At 37.5% G+C, this 21,949-nt stretch overlaps 4 protein-coding genes across 11 annotated transcripts; 1 reads left to right on the top strand and 3 right to left on the bottom strand.

The window, feature by feature from the left end:
• Positions 1 to 151: 151 nt before the first annotated feature.
• On the bottom strand, positions 152 to 2,571 carry LOC103321010 (uncharacterized). The gene is made up of 7 exons (XM_008222754.2): positions 2,287 to 2,571; positions 2,120 to 2,166; positions 1,885 to 2,002; positions 1,596 to 1,794; positions 989 to 1,115; positions 704 to 868; positions 152 to 607 (listed from the first exon to the last, which is right to left on the bottom strand). The coding sequence occupies exons 1-7, from the start codon at positions 2,456 to 2,458 to the stop codon at positions 449 to 451; spliced, it is 987 nt and encodes a 328-aa protein (XP_008220976.2). The 5' UTR covers positions 2,459 to 2,571; the 3' UTR covers positions 152 to 448.
• A 534-nt stretch (positions 2,572 to 3,105) lies between these two features.
• Positions 3,106 to 12,967, bottom strand: LOC103321012 (protein transport protein SEC24 C-like). Of its 6 annotated transcripts, XM_089044943.1 has the most exons (25): positions 12,709 to 12,959; positions 11,906 to 12,634; positions 11,528 to 11,752; positions 11,315 to 11,389; positions 11,069 to 11,167; positions 10,749 to 10,860; positions 10,135 to 10,262; positions 9,642 to 9,761; positions 9,381 to 9,461; positions 8,980 to 9,057; positions 8,754 to 8,846; positions 8,504 to 8,558; positions 8,232 to 8,308; positions 7,648 to 7,788; positions 7,417 to 7,500; positions 7,166 to 7,285; positions 6,979 to 7,047; positions 6,391 to 6,468; positions 6,122 to 6,260; positions 5,774 to 5,938; positions 5,309 to 5,454; positions 5,016 to 5,192; positions 4,508 to 4,596; positions 4,139 to 4,170; positions 3,106 to 3,630 (listed from the first exon to the last, which is right to left on the bottom strand). In XM_089044943.1, the coding sequence occupies exons 2-25, from the start codon at positions 12,536 to 12,538 to the stop codon at positions 3,527 to 3,529; spliced, it is 3,120 nt and encodes a 1,039-aa protein (XP_088901069.1). In that variant the 5' UTR covers positions 12,539 to 12,634; positions 12,709 to 12,959; the 3' UTR covers positions 3,106 to 3,526. The 6 variants fall into 6 exon arrangements, 4 of the variants coding, with proteins under 4 accessions (XP_088901069.1, XP_088901071.1, XP_088901070.1 ...); XR_016123784.1 differs by having other exon boundaries at positions 5,016 to 5,188; positions 11,906 to 12,967; XR_016123785.1 differs by having other exon boundaries at positions 5,016 to 5,188; positions 7,648 to 7,719; positions 11,906 to 12,965.
• A 97-nt stretch (positions 12,968 to 13,064) lies between these two features.
• LOC103321011 (Nucleotide-diphospho-sugar transferase family protein) lies at positions 13,065 to 15,605 on the top strand. Of its 2 annotated transcripts, none has more exons than XM_008222755.3 (4): positions 13,065 to 13,431; positions 13,644 to 14,009; positions 14,480 to 14,961; positions 15,138 to 15,605. In XM_008222755.3, the coding sequence occupies exons 1-4, from the start codon at positions 13,201 to 13,203 to the stop codon at positions 15,199 to 15,201; spliced, it is 1,143 nt and encodes a 380-aa protein (XP_008220977.2). In that variant the 5' UTR covers positions 13,065 to 13,200; the 3' UTR covers positions 15,202 to 15,605. The 2 variants fall into 2 exon arrangements, with proteins under 2 accessions (XP_008220977.2, XP_088901074.1); XM_089044948.1 differs by having other exon boundaries at positions 13,065 to 13,437.
• A 460-nt stretch (positions 15,606 to 16,065) lies between these two features.
• Positions 16,066 to 21,837, bottom strand: ARC3 (GTP binding protein). 2 transcript variants are annotated; one of them, XM_089044947.1, is made up of 16 exons: positions 21,350 to 21,837; positions 21,089 to 21,147; positions 20,774 to 20,838; positions 20,371 to 20,505; positions 19,950 to 19,998; positions 19,704 to 19,816; positions 19,547 to 19,618; positions 19,248 to 19,358; positions 18,956 to 19,137; positions 18,561 to 18,827; positions 18,385 to 18,467; positions 17,794 to 18,197; positions 17,162 to 17,266; positions 16,914 to 17,051; positions 16,631 to 16,797; positions 16,066 to 16,345 (listed from the first exon to the last, which is right to left on the bottom strand). In XM_089044947.1, the coding sequence occupies exons 1-16, from the start codon at positions 21,682 to 21,684 to the stop codon at positions 16,276 to 16,278; spliced, it is 2,355 nt and encodes a 784-aa protein (XP_088901073.1). In that variant the 5' UTR covers positions 21,685 to 21,837; the 3' UTR covers positions 16,066 to 16,275. The 2 variants fall into 2 exon arrangements, with proteins under 2 accessions (XP_088901073.1, XP_008221373.2); XM_008223151.3 differs by having other exon boundaries at positions 18,385 to 18,458.
• Between the last annotated feature and the right edge of the window lie 112 nt (positions 21,838 to 21,949).

Below are 21,949 nucleotides of genomic sequence, written 5' to 3'. Positions count from 1 at the left end.
CATGCCCATTTGTACGGAGGTAATTGTGGGTTGGATTTGTAGAGCATTATGGGCCGGCTCAACAAGCTACGATACGAACCTACTTTTGGTCGTCGCCATGCTCGCAATGTCGTGGAAATCTTCTGTGTAATCTCAAATCTAATAATGACAATTTCATGGCAAAGTTTAGGAGCGATATATTGGTTCATTGCATTTGCCCGTTTCTTCAGCGCAGACATGCCCAAAACAAGTAGTAGCAGTAAACACTACAGAAAAAAAAGAAAAGAAAAACCAACTACAAAACTGGATAGCTGTTGCTGCTGTTGGGGTCCAATTAGTTGGAGCAAATTTTATAGCACATCTAACACCAGCTACAAAGTCAGTCGATACACTCTTCCTTTTCTTGATCTTCCAACGTCTTCCCCAAAAATAAGGTCATGGCGGATGTTATAAGACTCTTTAATCCTTCTTAATTCTTTTTGCCCTTTGTTTTGGTATCAGAAACCAGTGCCTTGATGCATAGTCGTGGCTTCACGCTTACGATGTTTTGAGGAAGAACTGAAACAGCAACCACTAAGGAATCTTTGGGTACACGAGAGAGGGGTAGTAGCTCAATTAGGACAGCAAGCTGTAAATTTACTCTAATAGTTAGAACAACCATAAAATGACATGCCAAACTAATAATTTGCTTATGAATTTGAGACAAAGCGGAAGGAATTCTCACCTCTGGAGATTTGAGGTCCACCACTGAATCTGATACAACACCTGTGACTGCAGAAGCCACTATTTCAAAGCATTTGTCACGGTCCAACAAAACAACCGCATTTGAAGCTTCTTTGGAAGTACTCAGTTCTGTTTCTACCCCTCTTCTGTTATACCCAACTGCAAACTACAGAATCACGTAAAAATTTCATCTTACGGAAAATAATATAACCCGCATAGAATAATTAAATCAGTATCTCATTTGATGAATTACTAACGTTGATGCAGTGATAGAGGATATAACAACCTTTATGGGCCGTGCAAGTTTCTGATTATTGTTCAAAAATTGAAGAACAAGCTTTGATACAACTTCATGCAGTTCCTCCTCATTCAAACTACAAGTAGCTTGGATAGGGAAAATGCGATGACACCAACTGCACCAAAGAACTTCCAATTCTTAGGCAAGCACCAATTTTTGGCTAGAAAGGGAAAAATGATCACTGTATTACTGGATCCTTCATAGGAGGATGTCAAAAAATTTAAATTTCATACATGAATACTGAGTGCAAAACCATTGAAGAGCTGAGGCACAACCTCAAAGTGGGTTATAGGTCAAAAAAGTCTCAAAGTAAAAACAAATAAAAAAATTATAATGTCAACATTTCAAATGACAGAGAAATACTGGGTAAGTTTAGTTTCTTTTAGTAGGTAAAGCATCGCATAGAAAATACAACATATACGAAGCTTAATACTTGGTAACAACTGGTGAAAACATCTAAGATTCCATTATTTGGAGAAATTATTTCGAAAAAAGACACAGATAAAAGTTTCAAACAAATTAAGCACAACTTGTATTAACTGTTGTTTCTAAGAGAGAATATGATACGTGAGAAACAGGCAAATTATCTACTCACAGGGGTGAACCACAACTCCCAGATTCCACAGAACGCATAATTTTGGATACAGTATCAACAACGTCAGGAGAAGTGTTTTTCGGGAAGGTAAAGAGAAGCAAACCACTCTTTGTAAGCTTAACCAGCGAAAGAAGAGGGCTTGTGTCTCCTTCCGCATCCACCTTCGCAGGAAGCAAAGGAGGACCCTCTTGAACATCATCTGCCATAGCCATTATGATTACAAACAAGTCATATCACAAAACAGAAGCTCAGCATCTAATTGTATACGAAGTAAAAGTAAAAGCGATACCATGCGCGTCCCCAGAGTTAGCAGTAGCCTCCTCGCCATCTGTATTCTCTTTGGAAAGCTTCCTTCTTTTAGAAACGGCTTCTTCTTCTGAACTGCATCTATTAAAGCACTGAACATACTGAAAACATAGACATAGAAACAAATTGTAAACTTAATTCAAATCCACATATAAAGAAAATAATCAATCATGTATTATACTATATATCATCACTTCAAGGCTTTAGTGCGAGTTTACCTTTGCAAGGAGGGAGATTGCTTCTTTTGTGGCGCTTTTTTCCCTCTCTGATAAATTGATGATTATAGCAGAAATAAAAAAGAAACTTCATTTCAGAATCAGTGGGTTTGTGGGGTTAAATTAGGGAGATAGAAATTAGAAAGAGAAAGAGAAAGAGAGTGACAGACTAATGGGGCAGGTGATGAGGAAGCCAGAGTGGGAGTGTTGGAGAAGAGAAGAAGGGGCGTTGTAGTCGAAGCGAGGGATGCTGATTACAGTAGAGTGTTGCTCCCATGGTGCCATCTCCTCTTTCTTACTCAGCTCCCTCTCCTTCTCCTTCTCTCTTTCTTCTTCCGCCATTGCCCTTCTTCTGTTCTGACTTCGGAGACCGATACCCAGTCTCTGTTCGAACTAACTTCAACTTTTTATTTTCTCCAGTGTATGTATGTGTGCCCTAATTCCTAATAATTGGACTCTTTTTTATGTTATTGTTACAAAATTTGTTTATTATTTTTCTAACCAATTTCTTTCATGTCTATTAATATTCAGATTTTTTTTTTTCATTTCTATAAAATGCAAAGATTGTATCAACATACCGAGAGAATTATTTTAAACTAATTTTGTGCATTTCTGTTTTCTTATTTTCCTCTCTCTTTTTTTTCTTCGCTTTTTTGGAAGAAAAGACGTAACATCTGACTGCTTGTGGAATGTAAAAAACATCTGTAAGACTTTGCATATATATTTTTTGTAATTCAAATGGCAGCTCAATCTGCAAGGCATGGTACAAACAGAAACAGATACTAACAGAACAAATTTGAAAGGTTGGGCCTTGCTAATTGAATCCATTAAATCACTGATATTAAGTAAAGCGAGCAAGTGATATTAAAACCTCACACACTTTAATGCTTTTCTGTTAGCTTAACGGTGTGCCACGTTATGTTATCCTGTGAGTCTCTGACTGAGATTGCTAAACAAAATGGTTGATGTAAAATTGCATTGCACCAGCGTTAGCAACAGACTTGATCTTCTACAATTTATCAATTCACTATTTTCCCGCTTTTAAGTTTGAGGGGATGGATCTATTAGTACAAGTGAAAGAGGCTTATACAACAATTTAAACACACGGGATGTGTAGGATTTACTTCTATTTTAACATTTACAATTGGATATAAACTAAAACAAATCCTCACACCAAATCTTGGCTCCGTTTTTGTCTGCATTCTGCACTCATAAATTATGTGATGGGCAAAGGGTGCATTTGCATAGCAAGAAGCTGACCTTTTTTCCTCTTTTCGATGAAAAGCTTTTGAAAGCCCTCAAATAGCCCTTTTCTTTTACACCCGGTCAATTTGCTTCTCTTCTTCGAATTCCACGATTGCCCTAGCAGGAAGGTACCAAAACTTGTAACAAACACAGGAAGCTAAATAATCACATCTTCATTTGAATTTGCCGATGGATATGTATTAGAAACTCAATATAAGAGAGGCCATTCAAACTCTTGTCTTCTACGATATATGAGAAGAAGAGCATCCCTGCGAAACAAGAACAGAAGATTTAATTCACATCAACCAAAAACATTTATCTAATACCATAATATTTTTACATCAGAATTATTGTTTTGTCATATCCCCTCTGACAACACTGACTGAAAAAATTGAAGCACAACATCTCTGCTTCTCATACTACAGTAAATAAGGGAAAACGATGCGGCTAGCACAAAGAATGATTGACGGTGTGCAACAATTAGGCCAAAAATACTGTAAGTTATACTTGACCTGTTTGTTCATAGCTTACATCAAAGTTTCATAGTATTTACTATCGCAGAATAAAAGAGGGATTTGGGCAAGGGGTGATACATACAAAGGAAAAAGGGGAAATGGTCTCATTAACATGAACAAATAAAAAGGAATAAAGTTTATCAAAGGGGAATTGAATAATGTGGATGCTGTTTTGAATCAAATTTTTATGCATAGTGGCTGTGAAGTAGCAGATGTAGTCTAGTTTATATTAAAGGGATGTTCTAAGTTGTAATGCACTGACCTGATGGATCTCCTTTCTTGCATAATTTCAAGCTGTAAGAAAATAATGAGGATTATATTAGACTTACATAAGATTGACACATCATCGAATTACAAACATTTTTTTACCATGAGAAACTTTTTTCTTTTGTTAGGCATATAGACCAGAAGGTTGCCCTGGCTAGAACAAGGGTCATCCCAGCTAAAATGAGCGTGATTACCACCTGGGTGGTCCAAGGGGTCTAAAGAAGCACCAACTAGCTCTTATTCTGGTGGTACTTCTCTTCCCAGTGTTGGAAGAGATACCAAGTTCGAATCTTCCCTTCCCCATTAAAAAGAGAAAAACAGGGTCTAAAGAAGCCAAAATACAAGGTAACAGAAAGAAGCATACCGGAGGTATGAACATCTTTGGCGTCGAATCTCATTTATCAAGTCATTTAGCTTCTTTGAGAATGGATTGTCATGCTGCTGCAGCACAAACTGTGTATGACAAAAATAATAGCCATCAGATGAAAATTCTTCCATCAGGAAGTATATCTGAGAATGCAGTTTGCAATTATACAACTCAGTCCTCATGTTTAACAGGCATCACAACCGATGAATGAAATATTTACACCCGGACGAGTATCCATTCTTAATTACTGGGCCAACTAATTTTATGCCTGTTAATTTGTTTCGTATAATATACAACTTAATCCTGTCTTCAAGATTTTAAGCAGATTCCTAATTTGTCAAATTGATAGCAGATGCTAGACGGAATTACATCAGAGGAATGAAGTTTGGGTCGTCAATGAGGTGCTCAACTCCTTGGATCCAAGAGTCAGAGGCAAGTTCTTGCCAGCCATGACTAACAATATTGGGCAGACATTACGTATAGAACGACTTGGCTTAAGATGTACCTGAGTAGGAATTTCATCAACTGAGGAAATTCCAAACAGCTTAGTCAACATATCTGGATCAACTGAGTTCCCAATATATATTAAACAATCCTCTCCGTTCTCAAGAAGATAAATTCCCTCATCACTGATATGCTCACTAGAAAGTGGAATTGCAGGAGGAAAAGGAGATTCATCTGTCTGTCAATCAACAAAAAAGTTACCAGTTGTTTTATATTTTGGGGGGGGAGAAGAGACCATAACAAAGGGGAAAATATGAAACTTTAAGTAATGCGGAACCATTCAGAATTTCAGACCTTAGAAAGAAGGTCATGGATTGCCACCATCCGTGGATACACAAGTGATATTGCTAAAGGAGTAGAAACAGAAGAAACATAATTGATCCAAAAAGACCGTTCATCTAATTTCCCGGCAGCTCGCAATCCTGTGCTTTTAGTTAATGCTGAAAAGAATTATATATAAAAAAAAAAGAAACACAGTTATCAAAACATGTACAAACTTCTAGACAAGCTGACTTATACTTCAATTACTGCTAACATGATTAATACAAGAGTCTTGCATAGCATAGTCCATGCATTCGAAATAACAAGATACGTTATAAAACATGAAGGAAATAAATGAAAATCCTAAGTTTATTTCATTTTGGAGGAAGAAAAAAAACCAGTTAGCTTCACAGAAGTGTTAAATAAAAGATGCAGCTTCAACAAAATACATCTAGTATAGTTGTATAGAAGACACCAAGGAAGAATAAAAGAAAATACCAAGGATGTATAAAGGTAGAAGCTTAAGTGTCTCTGGAAGAACAAGTTGTCCAGACGATGATACTGTAGCACAAAATTTCCTATAAGAACACAGAATCCTGATGCAACGATCAGTCAGTCGTTCACGGACTTGCATGAGTGGGCAAGAAGGGATTTCAATTGCCGCTACATAAAGAAAATTACAAAGTAAATTGTATCATTTCCCAGAAATCAAATAATAGCTATACGGCCATGTAAGAGTTTAAAAAGAGGGCAGTTCTGGTACAAGTCAGTTCAAAAAGAAAGAGAGAGATCCATGGTACAAAGGCTGTAAAACAAGATTGTAAAGAAAATGGTACAACCAAATACCTTGCTTCAAGATACAAGCAAACTGTGTATCTAAGTCAGCTGTACGGAAAATATTATTCAGCATACTTGTGCATGGAAGAGATAATGTTGTAACTCGAATTCTTCTTTGGCCATACAAAGTGGTGTACAGAAGTGCACACTGGACAATGGAAAGAACAATGTCATTAGAAGTAACATAACAATCATTTTCTTTAACATTAACTGTGATTATGGGAAGCTTGCTGAGATATACGGACAAGATACTCCTAGAAGGTAAAACCAGTTAGTACCTGAAATGCACATTCTGAGCCATCCTGCAATTTATCATCATGTTTTATGGTTACCATTATAGTTTTGTCACAGTCAATCTGCACAATATAAGGATGAGTTAGGGTTTCGCAAATTACTGGCCTCATGTATTAGCCACAGCTCGTATTCATTACAAAGCTGACAACATAATCTAAAGTACCACTCAAATAAATGAATGAAAACCAAAAACAACCAGTAATCAAGATGGAATAGTTATGGCAAATATAGAAGAATGAAGTAATTAATTTCATCTCATTGGTTTGTAGTACACAAGAGGTTTTGGGCGTCATTACTAGTCACTACTACTTTTTTTTTTTTTTTTGGGTATGAGGTAATGTGTGCCATAGCCATAGTAATTTTGATTTCAATGATAATACATGCAGTGCTAATGACACTTACATTAACTTTAAATTAATTCAATCAACATTTTAATGCTAGTATGGGTGGGTCAACACAATGGATTTCTCATTCCATATCCATGGTGGAGAAGAAAGATTCAAAGATGTAGCACATGCGTATATTGATGTATTAATGTATATAAGTACGTGCATTTGTGTTGTATAACATACCCCAGGTAGGTCAACGTCAGTAGGAATGCGTTTGCAGAAGTTCCCATGGTACTCCTGAACTTGGAGACCCTACAGTAGATCAGGAAGTAAAGTTTACTTAACAGTACAGAGAAAATTATAAGTAACTATTTGCCATACGCTAAAGGCAAGGATGAGAAAGTGAACAGCAGTGCTCCAAAAAGGTTACCTGGCTGCATCTCACACGCATCACTGCCTCAAAACCTTGAGGCCTTGTGACATTCCATCTAAGGTCATTGTAGATCTTTGCAGAGTCGGCAACAGCGGAGAAAGGGTAATAATAATAGACCTGGAACAAAGAGGAAAAGAAACAAAGTTGAAACCTGACATTCTATAATAATAAAAATAGATCTGGAACAAGAATGTAAAATCAAACCAATATATTCTATGATGTAATGCAAGAATAGACGTTTTTGGTACCTGGCCACCAGTAATTCTTGGGATGACAGACATAGAAGCTATGTCCATGTAAGTCTGGGTAGTGATAAAAATATCAACACAGACCTGTAACATGTCAAGACAGAGACAATTAGCCCAAATAAATTATGCCCATCAGCATCTATATCTACGAATGCCAACCAATAACCATGAACAAAATTCAGAATTATATCCAACTCAAATAAAATGCAAACAGAACACTTAACGTTTTACCTGATACTCAGCAACTTCCACTGCCATTGTTTTTAAAATCTTTTCAGCTGGTTGAAGTAATTTATGGACCTCCTGGTGAAAAAGAGACGTTCCTAAACACGAGGATAATCTTCTGCCAGAACAAATGGCACTACCACTAGACTAATGTCAACATGGAAGACAGCAGGTAAAGGAACAATATAAAATCTTGGTGCCTGTAAAGAAGATCTCACATTCTTACACTTCCAATGGGAGTGCCCAAAAGGCAAGCACTCTCATTGTAAAGTACATAAATATCAAAGGGAGTGTTTAGAAGGCATGCACTGCACAAGAACACTAGCTTAAAAAAACTTTCCATACATTCTGCTCTTTATAAAATGCAAAACATTGTAGTGCAAAGATCTAAAGGATCCATATTTCATACATACTATCAATTAATAATTAAAAATTGATATCCTGGACACGCATTATGGCATCTAGCAAATGTGTCGGCAATTCGAGAATACTAAAACAATATAGTTTTCAAGAATGCAGGATTTCATAGGTAAAGCAAAGGGATGGAAGAACATGCAGTTGAAGAAAACCAGTATATCATCTATTGATACCTTCTCACCCGCAGAAGTATTAGTTCTTCCTTCAGCCTCTCTAGCTGAAAGGGCCCCAGTTCCAATTGATGGCAAGACTGTAGACCACATTGGATAATTATTAGAATATACTCAAAGGTTGGTTTTATAAAAGATTTAATTCCTATAATTCAAAAGGGAAATAAAAAGATCCCTTACAAAAATGATCAAGATAAATACAGGATTGCTGTAACAAGTATTTGGATGACTTAAACTAGGTCCATAAAACTAAAATCACATCTGTTTGAACTTGCCTGACTGAAATGCCAAAAGTTTTCCACCATTACTTTTCATTGCTAAGAATGCAGCCTAAAAAGTATAAAGAAGATGTTAACAACATTAGAAAAGGCATTCTATAATTTCTTAGACATTAATTAATGTGATTATAAAATGTGCATAAGCCAATGATTTAAAAATATAAAATGAAAACCAGAAAGCCCTATGTAACAAGAACCAATTTTACAATCTTTTTTACTCTCCCAAATATGACAATAAATACCATACCTTGACTGCGGCAGCAAAGGCTGAGTCAGCTGTTTTAGTATCTTGAAACATGGATGGGATGCTTTCCAAAAGTAGGTCTAAAAGTTGACGGCACTGGATCCATGTCAGAAACAACCGAAGACTTAATAAAAAAAATCATTTGATTTATCTGGGTGGCAAAGATACTGCCTTACACATATCAACAGCTGTACTAGAAAACACAACAAAACTGAACTCTGAAGCTAACCTCAGAAAGCTGAACAATTACATCAGTCTGCAGAGGAGTATAAACATCTTGCACATCAGGGACAACGAGCATCAATGGCTGCAAAACATATCAAAAATAAACAAGTAAGCAATCTTCAATTACAACATAGGGTAACCACCTATTTGGATAAGATAATGAAGCAAATGTTACATTATATTGCATTGCAGAAGAGAGAATGAGTGACAAAGTTGATTGTGAAACACAACAAGAATGGTATTATGTAAGTACGCATTTTCCTTTCCCTTTCACAAATTGACGGGACATTAATGCTAAATAAATTCACATGAACATTACTATGTAAGCAAATGTTAAATACTCAGAAATACAAAACAATTCAGCTCTACAACAAAATTTTAAATCTAACAAAGTTATATATTGACCTGCTGTAATGAACGTTTCAGATTGTAAAAATGAATTGTAGTGTCAAATGTTGCAATCCCCACCATCGTCCTAGGTCCTTCCTGAAATAGTAGAATCATCAATATATCAGTTGCTAAAGAAGCTAACCCAATACGAAGGTTCTTGTAGAAACTTAAAAAGGTTGACATGCTCCAAAACCAAGGTGAAAAGTACGTTTCTAATTTTCCATAAGCAGGTGCAATTAAAAGCTTCAGCATTCTGCAAATAGGCATAAAACTTACAGGAAGATCAGAAATAACTTGACGGATTGCACTGCATGCCGCTGCAGTTGCTCCAGTTTGCATAGCATTCATAGATACATCAATAAGGAAGAAATACACAGCCAGCATTGGATCACGCACCTGGAACATGATAATTTAGTTTGAAAAGGAAGAAATTGCAGGTAGTCTAATCGAAAAATAAAAGGAGAAACAAATTGAAGGCAGCCATTCCCATGACTAAAGCAAACAGTAGGTCATAAAGGATGCATTCTCAAGGGGGCATGATGCATTTTCTTATTGACATTTGGCAACTATAAAGGCAGACTCTTAGTTAAAACTTAAATCCTCAGTTAAAATTTAAATCCTCTATTGTAAGTGTCCAAAGCAATATACTGTACATTGGCTGGGAGTCTGAAACTGTCCTTAATCTCAAATCATAATTAAACTAGCGAAATAAATGTGGAAACCAAACATGAATCTGCATAAAGCTGGCAAATCTCATGAAACAACTAACCATGTATTCTTTGGAAGCAACAAATTCAACCATTCCTCTACAAAGCTCAGGCCTATCGTCAGCATCTCTACGCCTACCATCTGGACCAAGATTGCAGTGGTAGTCACGGGGAGTCTCATCAGTGAATCCTGCAAATTAAACTAGCACATGTCATAAAATCACCACCCTATCCACTGTTGGCCATGTTTGTGATGCAATAAACAGTCAAGTCCAGATGCCAATGAATAAAAAGACACATGAGCATTCTGGATACCAGTAACTTGTAGCAACTCTCATGACTTCATGAGAGAATGCATATATTCTTAAAAACTGATTTCTAAGATCTTGGTGCATATAACAATGTAAATTGTAATTTTATAAAACAATTGTAATAAAATTTTACAGAGTAACAACAAGGACAGTCGTCCTAAATTGAAGAACAAACAAGAGCCAACAAGAAATCTTGTCAAAAGACTAAACCTACATGTAAACTTTGGGAGAAGGGAGAAGTGAAGATGATACACAAACCTGACAGTATATTCCACATAAGATGATGTAAAAGAAAGCAAACACATAGAGTTGCAAAGAAAGATAGAAATAGATAACAAAAAAATACAATGATAAGTTGTACTAACCACACAAGTTACATATGAACTGCCTTCCCTGATCAATGAACTTCATGAAAGGATTTATGTAGCCTTTGCACCGAGAACAACGAAGAGGACCACTTTCACCAAAATCCACGACCTATATCAAGAAAAGTTTATCCAACAACACCAAGACAGATAACATTTACACAGAAATCACAAAAACTAGCAAAGAGAGGGGGCAATTCCAAACTTTGTGTGAACCGCCAAATATGAATTTTGACTTATAGACCAACGGATAAGTAAGCTGTTAAGTTTACCATGACAAGCATATAGACAAAATAGACTAAAGGGTATTGATGCATTACTGGTATTGGCTCTTCAGACGGTTGAGGAAGGGCCAAGGGTTGGAGCAACAAAGCCAACTGCATCCCTGATGTCGCCAAAAGGTCAGCAGTGCATGGAATCTGTTGAAATAGAAAGGAAATATGTATAAAATTATAAAATAAAATAAAATTAAAAAAAGCTGAGAATAATTGATTTTCCTCACAGGATCCAAAGGATAACAATTATGAATATAAAAGATAAAATGCTTGTTTGTAATTGATTGTGACCTGATTGATGGTGCACCTCATATTACGTGGACTGCAGTTGCCAGTGTCTCTGACAATGTAATCACTTGTAGTAGGCTTGAGAAAAGTTACATTTAGTTAGAGGTAAAAGATCACTAGACACTATAGCAGCATGCATGTACAGAATGATTGCTGAAGATAAATTATAGGAAGAAAAAGAAAATGAAGGGCAATAAGATTTAACTAAATAAATACCGGAGGAGGGTTGGCCTGATTGCACTGGCGAGTTTCATGCACAATCACTGAGGAATTTGGAATGGGTCGTGGTATTTGATTCGGATCAATCTTCGAGGGTCCTGCCACTGGGGCTCCAGTTTGGCCCACAGCATGTGATATGGAAGTCATAGATCGATTTGGCAATGGTGGTGGCGTTCCAAACATTCTTTGTTGTTGCAGGGAAGTTGGTGCAAGTTGAGGCGCCTAAAACAATTCAAAATATTTTTCAGTCAGAATATTGAGTGAAAAAAACAAGAAATGCATACAATGTATGATAAGCTAGAATTGTAGTTCATAAATAACGCATTTAACCTGTTATACTTTTATGGTGAATGAAATATGACTGGAATAGCTTACTTGGTTCGGTTGCATGGACCAAGTTTGTGGAGGACGAGGTTGTTGTAGACCTTGGGATGCTACTGAAAATGGCGGTGGCTGTTGCACTGCAGGACCTGGGGACACTCTCCCCACTGAACTGCCCAATACGGAATGCATGGTTTGCGGAGGCTGAGGCTGAGCAGGAGGAGGCGGTGGAGCAAGAGCTGCCGCCATTGTTGTTGAAGGTCCACTACCAGGTAGAGGAAAACGGGGCAAAACACCCGGGGGCGGTGCCGGCGGGAAAGCATTGGTAGGAGGAGGTGGTCTGTAACCAAGTGGTGAAGTAGCAGGCGGCCCTGAAGGCCTTGGTGGACCCACATAGGGTGGAAATGAGGACTGTGAGGAGGGTCCCGCTGGAGGAGGCCCCGACAAAGGTCTTCGCTGCTCAGGCCGAGCCAATGGACTCGGAGACGGTGCTGATGGAGGAGGAGGGGAAGGTCTAGGGGCCGAGGTGGGCATCGAAGGCGGTCGATTGAGATTCAAATTTTGCAAATTCTGCAACAAAGAATCGGAATTTGGGGAAAGAACGCTATGACTAGGATTGTGATTGTAATTAGGGGGTGGTGGATGATCACCGGGTCTAGGTGGCCCTGGAGGCACAGGAGCTGCCATTTAGACGAAATTCAAAACTCTTACGATCTCTTCTCTTCCCTTTTCCTTCTTTTTATTTTTCTTTTATGGATTCTTCGTCAATCTTCATTGTATGAACTATACCAACCAAGTTTGAAAATTCAGTAAACTTAACCGGAAAGAATGGAGCTTTAGGGCTAGTGAGAAAAAACCTTGGACTGAAAAGAATCTCTGGCGATGATTCGGGCTTGATTTTTTTTACCGTTAATTCGAAATGTCTTTACAAGCGAAGAAAGAGAGAGAAGATTAGGAGGAAAAGATCAAATTCAAAACAGAATTTATGGCTTGTAGGAGAAACAAAGTGTTGGGTGTGAGAGATAAGGGATAATAATGTTGACGGCCGGCCGGATTGCACTTCCATCTTCAGAGTTTGGTAAAATCCATTTGGCAATTTTTTCCTTCTAAATTAGGAAATGGTTGGGTTAGCCCAAAACCCAAGTCGTAACGGTGTTTTTTCCACACCTAAAAAGGAAAAAGAAAAAGAACGGTTTCCCAATTTTTTTAACATTGGCATTTATCTGCTCTACTTACCGCGTCGGCTCTCTCGACTGAGGCCTTGACATTGATGAATTTAATTAGTTAAATTAATTATCTTCAGCTACTTGCCAACGATAACATGCCCCAATGCCAAACCATCGCCTTTGATGCATCCGCACCGGAGGCGTCTGCCGCCGACGACGCTCCGTACACTCACCATTGACTCCACCGCCGCCGCCATGGTTCCGGAATCCGTGGTACTCATCCGCCGGTTCCTCTTGTTTGTCGCGGTTTGCCTCTCGTGCTTGCTCCTCTACAACGACTCCAATGCCCTGCGCTTTCTCCCTCGCTTCTCTTCGTCTCCCTCTGTTCTCTTCTCCGCCGACAATTCCCCTCTCGTGAGTGTACACTGACTCTCATCTCTACTTCTTTCTAATTTCAATTTGTGTATTGCGCTGCTTTCGAATTTTGTTCTTCATTTCCTTCAGCAATTGAAAATGGGTCTTTTGTGTTGTTCTCAATTCTTGTGCATTTCCTACTTGTTGAATGAAAAGAGTATACAATTCAGATGAATTGCGTTGTACCTATTGAAAGCTTGAAACTTGTGTAGGTTAGCGGGGAACATCGGCTTCAAAAGGTTTTAAAGGATGCTGCCATGGAAGACGGAACTGTGATTTTAACAACTTTGAATGAAGCATGGGCAGCTCCCAATTCAATCATCGATCTCTTCCTCGAGAGCTTTAAGATTGGAGTTGGCACCCACAGGCTCCTGAACCATTTGGTGATCATTGCCTTGGATCAAAAGGCATTTCAGCGTTGTTTGGAGCTGCATACCCATTGTTTTGCTCTTATCACTCAAGGGGTTGATTTTCGTCGAGAGGCTTATTTTATGACCCCTCACTACTTGAAGATGATGTGGGCAAGGATTGATTTTCTGCGCTCTGTTCTTGAGATGGGCTACAATTTTGTATTCACGGTAATCTCTTCTGCTACTATTACAAAACCCATTGGCACTTAAACTTGATTTTGTCAATTTGAAAATTATTTATATGATACAATACAACCTGATGAGAAACTTTTAGACATGAATTACCAACTTTGAAAATTATTTATGTCGCAACCTTCTTTTTGGTTATAATTTGTGACATAACCTGATGATAATCTCTTAGACTTGAATTACTTTACTCGAAGGTATGTTTGCCAGATCTTCTGTGACTGTGTTGATACATTATTTATTTATCTCATTACACAACCTCTTGATTAAGGGATTCAAGTATTTATTGCAAAATACATCTGCAAGACTCAGTAATGCATACCCGTCTGTATTTCATACTGATTTGGGACATTTTGTTGCACTTTGATATGTTTCGTATTGATTGAAATCTCATCAACCTTGGTTTTTTTTTTCTTCTTCAATTCCTTTGTCGTTGGTCTTTCCTCCTCCAGGATGCTGATGTTATGTGGTTTAGGGATCCATTTCCACAGTTTTATATGGATGCTGATTTCCAGATCGCATGTGACCATTTCCTAGGCAGCTCAGATGATTTAGAGAACAAACCCAACGGAGGGTTTAACTATGTAAAGTCCAATAACAGGTCAATAGAGTTCTACAAATTTTGGTATTCCTCACGGGAAACCTACCCTGGATTTCATGATCAGGATGTCCTCAATATAATCAAGTTTCATCCTTCCACCTTAACCATTGGACTGAGAATGAAATTTTTGGATACTGCTTACTTTGGTGGATTTTGTGAACCTAGTAAAGATTTGAATCAAGTTTGTACAATGCATGCAAATTGTTGCTATGGTCTAGATAGCAAGCTTCATGACCTTCGAATCATGGTTCAGAATTGGAAGCAGTTTATGTCCCTGCGACCAAATTTGAAGAAATATTTGATCTTACCATGGGGGGTTCCGCAGAATTGCAGGTAAGGAAAGCAAGCACATAAAGATATTGGATGCCTTGAATTTTTTTTTTTTTTTTTTTAAATCTGAATTGATTGTTTCTTAATACAGTAGCATACATCTATAATTGCCGTCACTTGTTCAGTGTTTAACCATTGTTTTCTAATACGGTTCTTAATTTTTGTGAATTTCACTCCAGCCTTGATTCTCTCCATCGCTATGATGCACCGGAGAGAAATAATCCACATGATTTGCAAGACTGAATGGAGCTGTACAAGTTCTGAAGCCTCTGCCACACAGGTGGTTTCCAGGTTTGAATGCCAAGGACATTCGTGGGGATAAACCTTCTTCGATGACAGAAAATTGTATTGGTTTGTGGTAAAGGACCAGAGAGAGCCCCAAGGGGGGAAGTGATCATAAACCAGACATGGTGGGGGTTGGAAATACTTATAAAGAGAACAGAACCTCGCATTAGGTCCCTTAGCACTGCTAGGATTCGCAAAGAATTTGTAGGTATCATTTAGACCAATTTTCATGTCTATTGGTCAATGTTTTTGTTCAAAAAATATCGAAGGTTTAGGTTTAGTCAATCTTGTTATCCAACTGGTAGCATTTTCTGGATGTTCCAATTTATACTATGCAAACGGCCGGCAAGTGTTTGTGAGGATCTTGATAAGCATAGTCGTGACTTCAGTATGCCTCTTTTCAATGTCAACTGTTGGAGCAAATTCAGTAAATAAATAGTAAAAAGGAAGTTCAGTATGGCTTCACGTAATGGTATTCTCAAAAGGACTTGCAAACTTGGCTTTTGAGAAAAATATTTTCTAATTCCTCCAAACTGCATTTCATTCTCTAATTTATACCGTGTGATTTGATTTTGATTTTGATTTTTTTTTTTCATTTTAACCCAAGTCGAGAAGGATTTGTCTCCGCATAACGTTTACAAGGCAATTCTCCAATGTCAGGTAGTACGACTAACAGAAGGAAATTAGGTATACATCTACCTTTTTCTCCAGTCTCTTTTCTTTGGTGTTTCTGTTCTTCCAGTTTTAGAGCTCTTTGCACCAGCAGTAAGCGTAAAACCTATTTTTAGTTAGCCACTTTGTTACATTCTAGTTGGAGTTTCCTTTACGTAAGTAGGAATAGTTTTAGAATATCATTTTGTCCAAACATGGAAAAAATGCATACGATACGATAGGACCATGAATCATCATGGACTCCATTGTTTTTCTTTTGAAATACTTCCCCCTTATACTAAACAATTATTATACACACAAAATTAAACGCATAAATAGAAAGAACAAAAACTAATTTACAAACAATTACAAGTCGACTCTTTATCCTTCACCAATATCAGAGTCCAATTTCTGGCTTACAAGCACGCCTCGATCCCAATTCTCAAAACACCTGTAAATATAGAGATCATGGCCATAAATCATATAACATGAGATCAAGATCAGTAGATACAATCAACAGTACTAGTTATTAAATTACACAACATTTAAACAAGCTGCCTCGGACACAGCTTGTAGGCTTAACAAGCTTTGTTTTCGAGCTACTCAGTTTGTTTGCAACCTTACTTTAAGGTGAAAACTCACATTCTCTAGTAAGAATGGAACATTTGCAGAGGGAGAGGGGAGCCCTGTTTTGTAGTCGAAGAGGGGAGAAAATAAGTCATAGGAAAACACAAACCTTGTTCCATCAACATCGATGCAAATGAAGTGGCCATGTCGCCAACCATCTTGGAAATGGCCAAAAAATACATCACCGGCTTTTGAATAAAAACGACCTTCACCATTGGCCTTTCCTTTCCAGAAGTTTGCAAACCATCGGTCCCCAGTGTGAAAATACAACCAACCCTATATATGACCATAGAAACAACCTCTTTCAGAATGACATCATCTACAGGACAGCACCTACTTATGGAGTTTTACTGTCAAGATAAATAAAACAGATATTACATGAAATAAATTACCTTGCCATGCATGACATCATCCCTCCATGATCCCTGGAACACATCCCCATTACTAAAGTAGAATGTACCAAGACCTGATCTTTTGCCGTAGCGCCACATACCATCATATATGCTTCCATCTCCAAGAAGCAAACGACCCTGTAGAATTCTTTTCAGGATTAGAATTTAAATCCTTTTGTACAGATCAAATCATGACATCCTCAAGAATTTTGATTTTCAGCTACTTTTTTAGTCTCATGGAACAATACCTTTCCTTCAGGAAGTCCTCCTTGGCAACGTCCTTCGTAGATTCCCCCTCTGTATTGCATCTCCACTACAGGACTCCACTTTTTTGGTGAATCTCGTTCTGCTTCCTGTATGTAGAATAGGTAACAAAAACTAAATCCTCATGTTCTGGCAATTATAAGAAGTGGTCAAATACAATATAGAGAATAAACTTAGGGCCCTTTTGATAACCATTTAGTTTTTAGTTTTCATTTTTTGTGCTAGAGTACAGAGGAAAATGAGAGTGAGAATGAGAGTTAGGATGAGATTGAGAGAGGAGGATGGGAGGGATAAGTAACAAAAGTGAAAACAATTTCAAATAGATTTCAGTTTTTACTTTTTGTTTTCACTTTTTTTACTCCTCCCTCCCATCATTCCCTCTCATCTTCCCTCTCAATCCCATCTTCACTCTCATTCTCACTTCCATTCTCCCTCTTTTTCCTCTGTACTCTAGCACAAAAAATGGAAACTAAAAACTAAAATTGAAATGATTGTCAAACAGGCCCTTATATTACATAATTTATGACTAAGCATGAGCATCTTTTTTATTACAATAAGAATGAACATCTTTAATGTGAATATTACTAAGCTTTGTTTTTCACAAGCAGCTGATTACCAGCATAGATGCAGCACGAACAGAGAGATTTCCTTGCTTCTTAGGATTATCAGCATCTTTTCCTTTTACAAGTGTTGATGCTGTGTTATAAAATTCTTTGACTGCTTTAAGCCCTGTGTCAGTAAATGAACTCCAAGAAGACATGCTTAAATTGACAGCTGGTTGCGCTTTCACATCATTCTCAGTTTTTGTCTCTGGGTTTTGTGTTGGAAATGAGATATTGACACTATCTTTCAACTCTTCTGGAGGCCTTACACCGACTGGAAGGCAGAAGGTGCTCAGGTTATCTAGTATCACATTAGCTCCATCTTCAGCTGCCCTCTCTTTTGCCCAATCCTTTGCAAGCTGATATCCTGGTCCCAAGTTCCAACTAACAAGTGGCTGTCTTTGAAAGGCAGGAAGTTCTTGGTAATGCATTTTAAGTTTTAACTATGATTAGTCAAATGTAAGAACATGTTGAACTTCAGGAATGAAAAGTAATGCCGAATGCTTTGAAGGATTACTAGGATACCAGGCACAGACTACTCTATCAAACTGGAAACTAGTAATTTAAATTTTAAGGAGAAAAAAAAGAAGTAATAGTAGTGCTACCTTCAGTGATTGGATCATATAAACTAGAAGAGTCGGTAGCCTCGAACATTCCATCATCATTTTGTTCAGACCCCCTATAATTCCTCCAAAAACAAAAAATTTATGCAAACTTTTAAGATTATGCATAGCAGACAAATCTTTAGGAGAACTAAATTAAAATAGAGAAACCAACAAACCTTGAAAATTGGAAGTCGTCTGCCTGGGGTCCTTCAGAGTACTTATCAAAACCTTCGGCTACAACATCAACAGCATTTCTATTTCCCATTTCACTAGAATCTGGTGAATCTATCTCTTCAGAAAAGCGTGCGTTTTCAGGTGATGGGTTTTTCTGAGTGTTATTTGATTGCCATTGGTGTCTATTGAAAAGATCAAAAATGAAAGGAAAATGCTGGGCTATTCCAGAGAATATGCTACTTTTCTGAGAAGCCTGTTTCCGAGCAAAACTGGTAATCGCATAAAATGTACATTAGAAAGCTAAAAACAAGATCCATCATGCATCAGGATAGGCAGAAAGCAAGTTGCAAATACTACTGTTAAATACTTAATATAAGGCATGAAGTAAAAAAGTTACCCTACAATAAGAACCGTTGTGACTACCAGGTTGGGCTCTAGACTAGGTTCATGAATTGTAGAAATTAAGATTTCCCCCTCATATTCCGTACTTTGACGAAAAGTTCGCAAAATTGTTTGTACATCACTGTTATCGATAATGCCCGAACTTGCAAGGATGCATATAATCATACCATCCCAGTCCTATGCAACAGAGAAAAAAAAAAAAAAAAAAATCAGAAAGCAGCAAAAGATCAGAAAAGTGTCATAAATTTATAACCACACCATATCCATTTAGCTCAATAAGGTCATACCTTTACACCCACACTAAGGAAAGGGCAGTCATACATAGATCGTAATATTGAAGTTTCAATATTGTAGCCAGCACCAAATCCAATTTTTGCTTCTTTATATCCTTCCAGAATCTGTACATAGTTGCATTAGCCTCACGATAGGACCAGCATTGGTAAGAGACAGAAATAAAGAAAATGCACTTTTAAAACTTGGGCAAGAGGAGACACAAAACAAAAAAAAAACTGTGCAAACAAAAACTATTTAATAAAGCACATAATAACTTGCACAAAGGTGTATGGTATGATTCATGAACACTTACTTTAATTACTTCTGAAACTTCGATCATTTTCACATCATCATGGGATGCATCAATAAGTTTTCTGTGTATATCCTATAAGTGCACCAGCAATAAACACGTCACAACCAGGCTACTGTTAACTTAGACAACCAAACAAACATTAAAGAACTAAACTTACAGATGTTAAAACAGATACAGCAGTTACTGCCAATAAAACAGCATTATTTGCAGTCTTGACAGCTTCATCTAAAGTTACCAAGTCCTTTTTCAGTAACATGTCAGTGTCAATGCCTGCATTTGAAAAGAAACCACATAATGTGCAACTTTATGGTTGATGGGGAAAAGCATTGACTAGAAAACTGGTTTAGGCATTGCTGTAATGTGGGGGACTTCAAATCTTCATCTAACAGAAAATATAACTTACAAATAAATAAATTTGTATGATCCTGAAGTTTTTCCATTAGATCTTTCACCTGAAAATTAGATTAAAAGTTGCAAGATTAGGCATGGATTCAATCAGGAAGGCCTATCGTGAAACTCTAAGTTTAGATACATCATAGGAAAACTTCAATGAATATTATACCTCAGGTGAATGGATATTGCAACAAAAATTTGAAACACAGTAATTAAACAAGATAAACAGACATCTGCTAATGCTTACAGGAGGACATTATACCACAGAGAGACTTTGACAATGGGTTCTCAAGAGAGCAAATTATGATACTTCCAAGTTTATATGACTTTTATAGTTTAAACTTTTCCCGTAAGATGCATAGCAAAATAATTCATTTTGTAAAACATGCTACATATTTGATATTTATTGGCTTCTCCTAATCACACAGTACCTCAGCTTGGCGCCTCTGTCCTTCAAAGCTGAAAGGCTTCATAATAATAGTGACCACAAATCCATTTGCAGATCTTATTTTTCTCAGAATATCAATCGCTATCATGAGGTCCAAGCCATATCCTGCACTTGCCACCTAGAAATAAAAGTAACAGAAAAATTGGATGCCAATCAGTTTCATATAGGAAACAGAGTAACCTATATTGTAGGGGAATATAAAGTATGTTCCGCAACGTTTTGAATCATAACCCTTCTTATCAAAGAAAATATTCATCAAATTAAGTGGCACCAATAACTTCCATAGAACAATGAAGAGACCTGAAAGGGCTGAGAAAGACAATGCTAGACATAAAGATATACGAGAGGAAGCCAAAAAACAAGTAATAGGTAAGAAATGTACAAACAAGGATAATAGCCTTTGAACATGACTTTAAAGACAATGGAGCTTCAAAATTCATCGGAGTCACATCTGCAACAATAACCAAAAAGAGAAACAATATATCATATAAAGAGTCTATACTTGACTTAGGAAAAGTAAGCGCGTTTTTGTACATGTTTGCTACAAATTAACAGAAAACACACTAGCAAAAGCACATATCATGAAGATTTAAATATACTTTGCAATAAAGTGAGACAGTTACACCACAATACAGAGCAACTTAAGAAAATAATTTCTAGTAACAATTATGGATAACTATCTGAAAGGATAAGCGCTGAACCTTTTCCAAAGATCCGTCGTTGTAACTGCACAATCAATGGATCTTTGATGAGAATTTGCCTGCAAAAAAAGTCCATTGTATATAACTAAATTTCTTATGATTATCTCGCACACATACATATTTACAACGGATAATCGGCATACATAAAAATCAATATACTAGACTTGCTTCAGCTTAAAGCATTGCATTGCGGCAAATTGTACTACGAAATTAGCAACATAAAAGCATTCACCGTAGCAAAAAAAACAATAGTGAGCTCACCAAAATCGCAGAGACGAAAACTGGAACGGCGATTCGAGACAAAAATCGAGAACGGCGTCCTTGCGACTGCCAATACCGACCACTTCAACGAACTCGGAATTTCCCCAAAAATCGTCCCAATTCACTTCACAGTCCACATCGACAGGTCCATTGACGGCCGAACTGGCCGCTATTCGAAGTGAAGACGGCTTCCGGCTGCAACTACTGCAGCTTATATAGTGCTTTCTTCTGTAACTGAGGGAGCTTTTCTTGAAGATAAATCCACGGTTTGAAGAATAAGGGCATAGTGGAACAGCATAAGATGATCGGAAACTTATGAATGCGGAAAGCTCCATTGCTGCTTAAAAGAAATGTGATGCCTACAAAACTCCCTCCACAGGAGTTGGTGGGTTCAATGGCAGATTGGGCGGGAGGGTTTTGAGGACGGAGAACTAGAACCTCAAAGAATGACACTAGTTGTTTGATTATCGATGGAGTGTAGCGAGTTCAGACTGTTCTCGCAAATATAAAATTAAAATAAAATTGGTTACTTCCGCTTAGGCCAAGCCCGCAGGAAAAATATCCCAGCCCACTATAATTAAACCCACAACCCAATAACCC

Source organism: Prunus mume, linkage group LG2 (genome assembly GCF_029339155.1).
Source record: "Prunus mume cultivar Tortuosa linkage group LG2, ASM2933915v1, whole genome shotgun sequence".
In the NCBI taxonomy this organism is placed as follows: Eukaryota; Viridiplantae; Streptophyta; class Magnoliopsida; order Rosales; family Rosaceae; genus Prunus; species Prunus mume.
The sequence above is the reverse complement of the archived record's forward strand: the minus strand, read 5'-3'. Positions and strand labels throughout refer to the sequence as shown.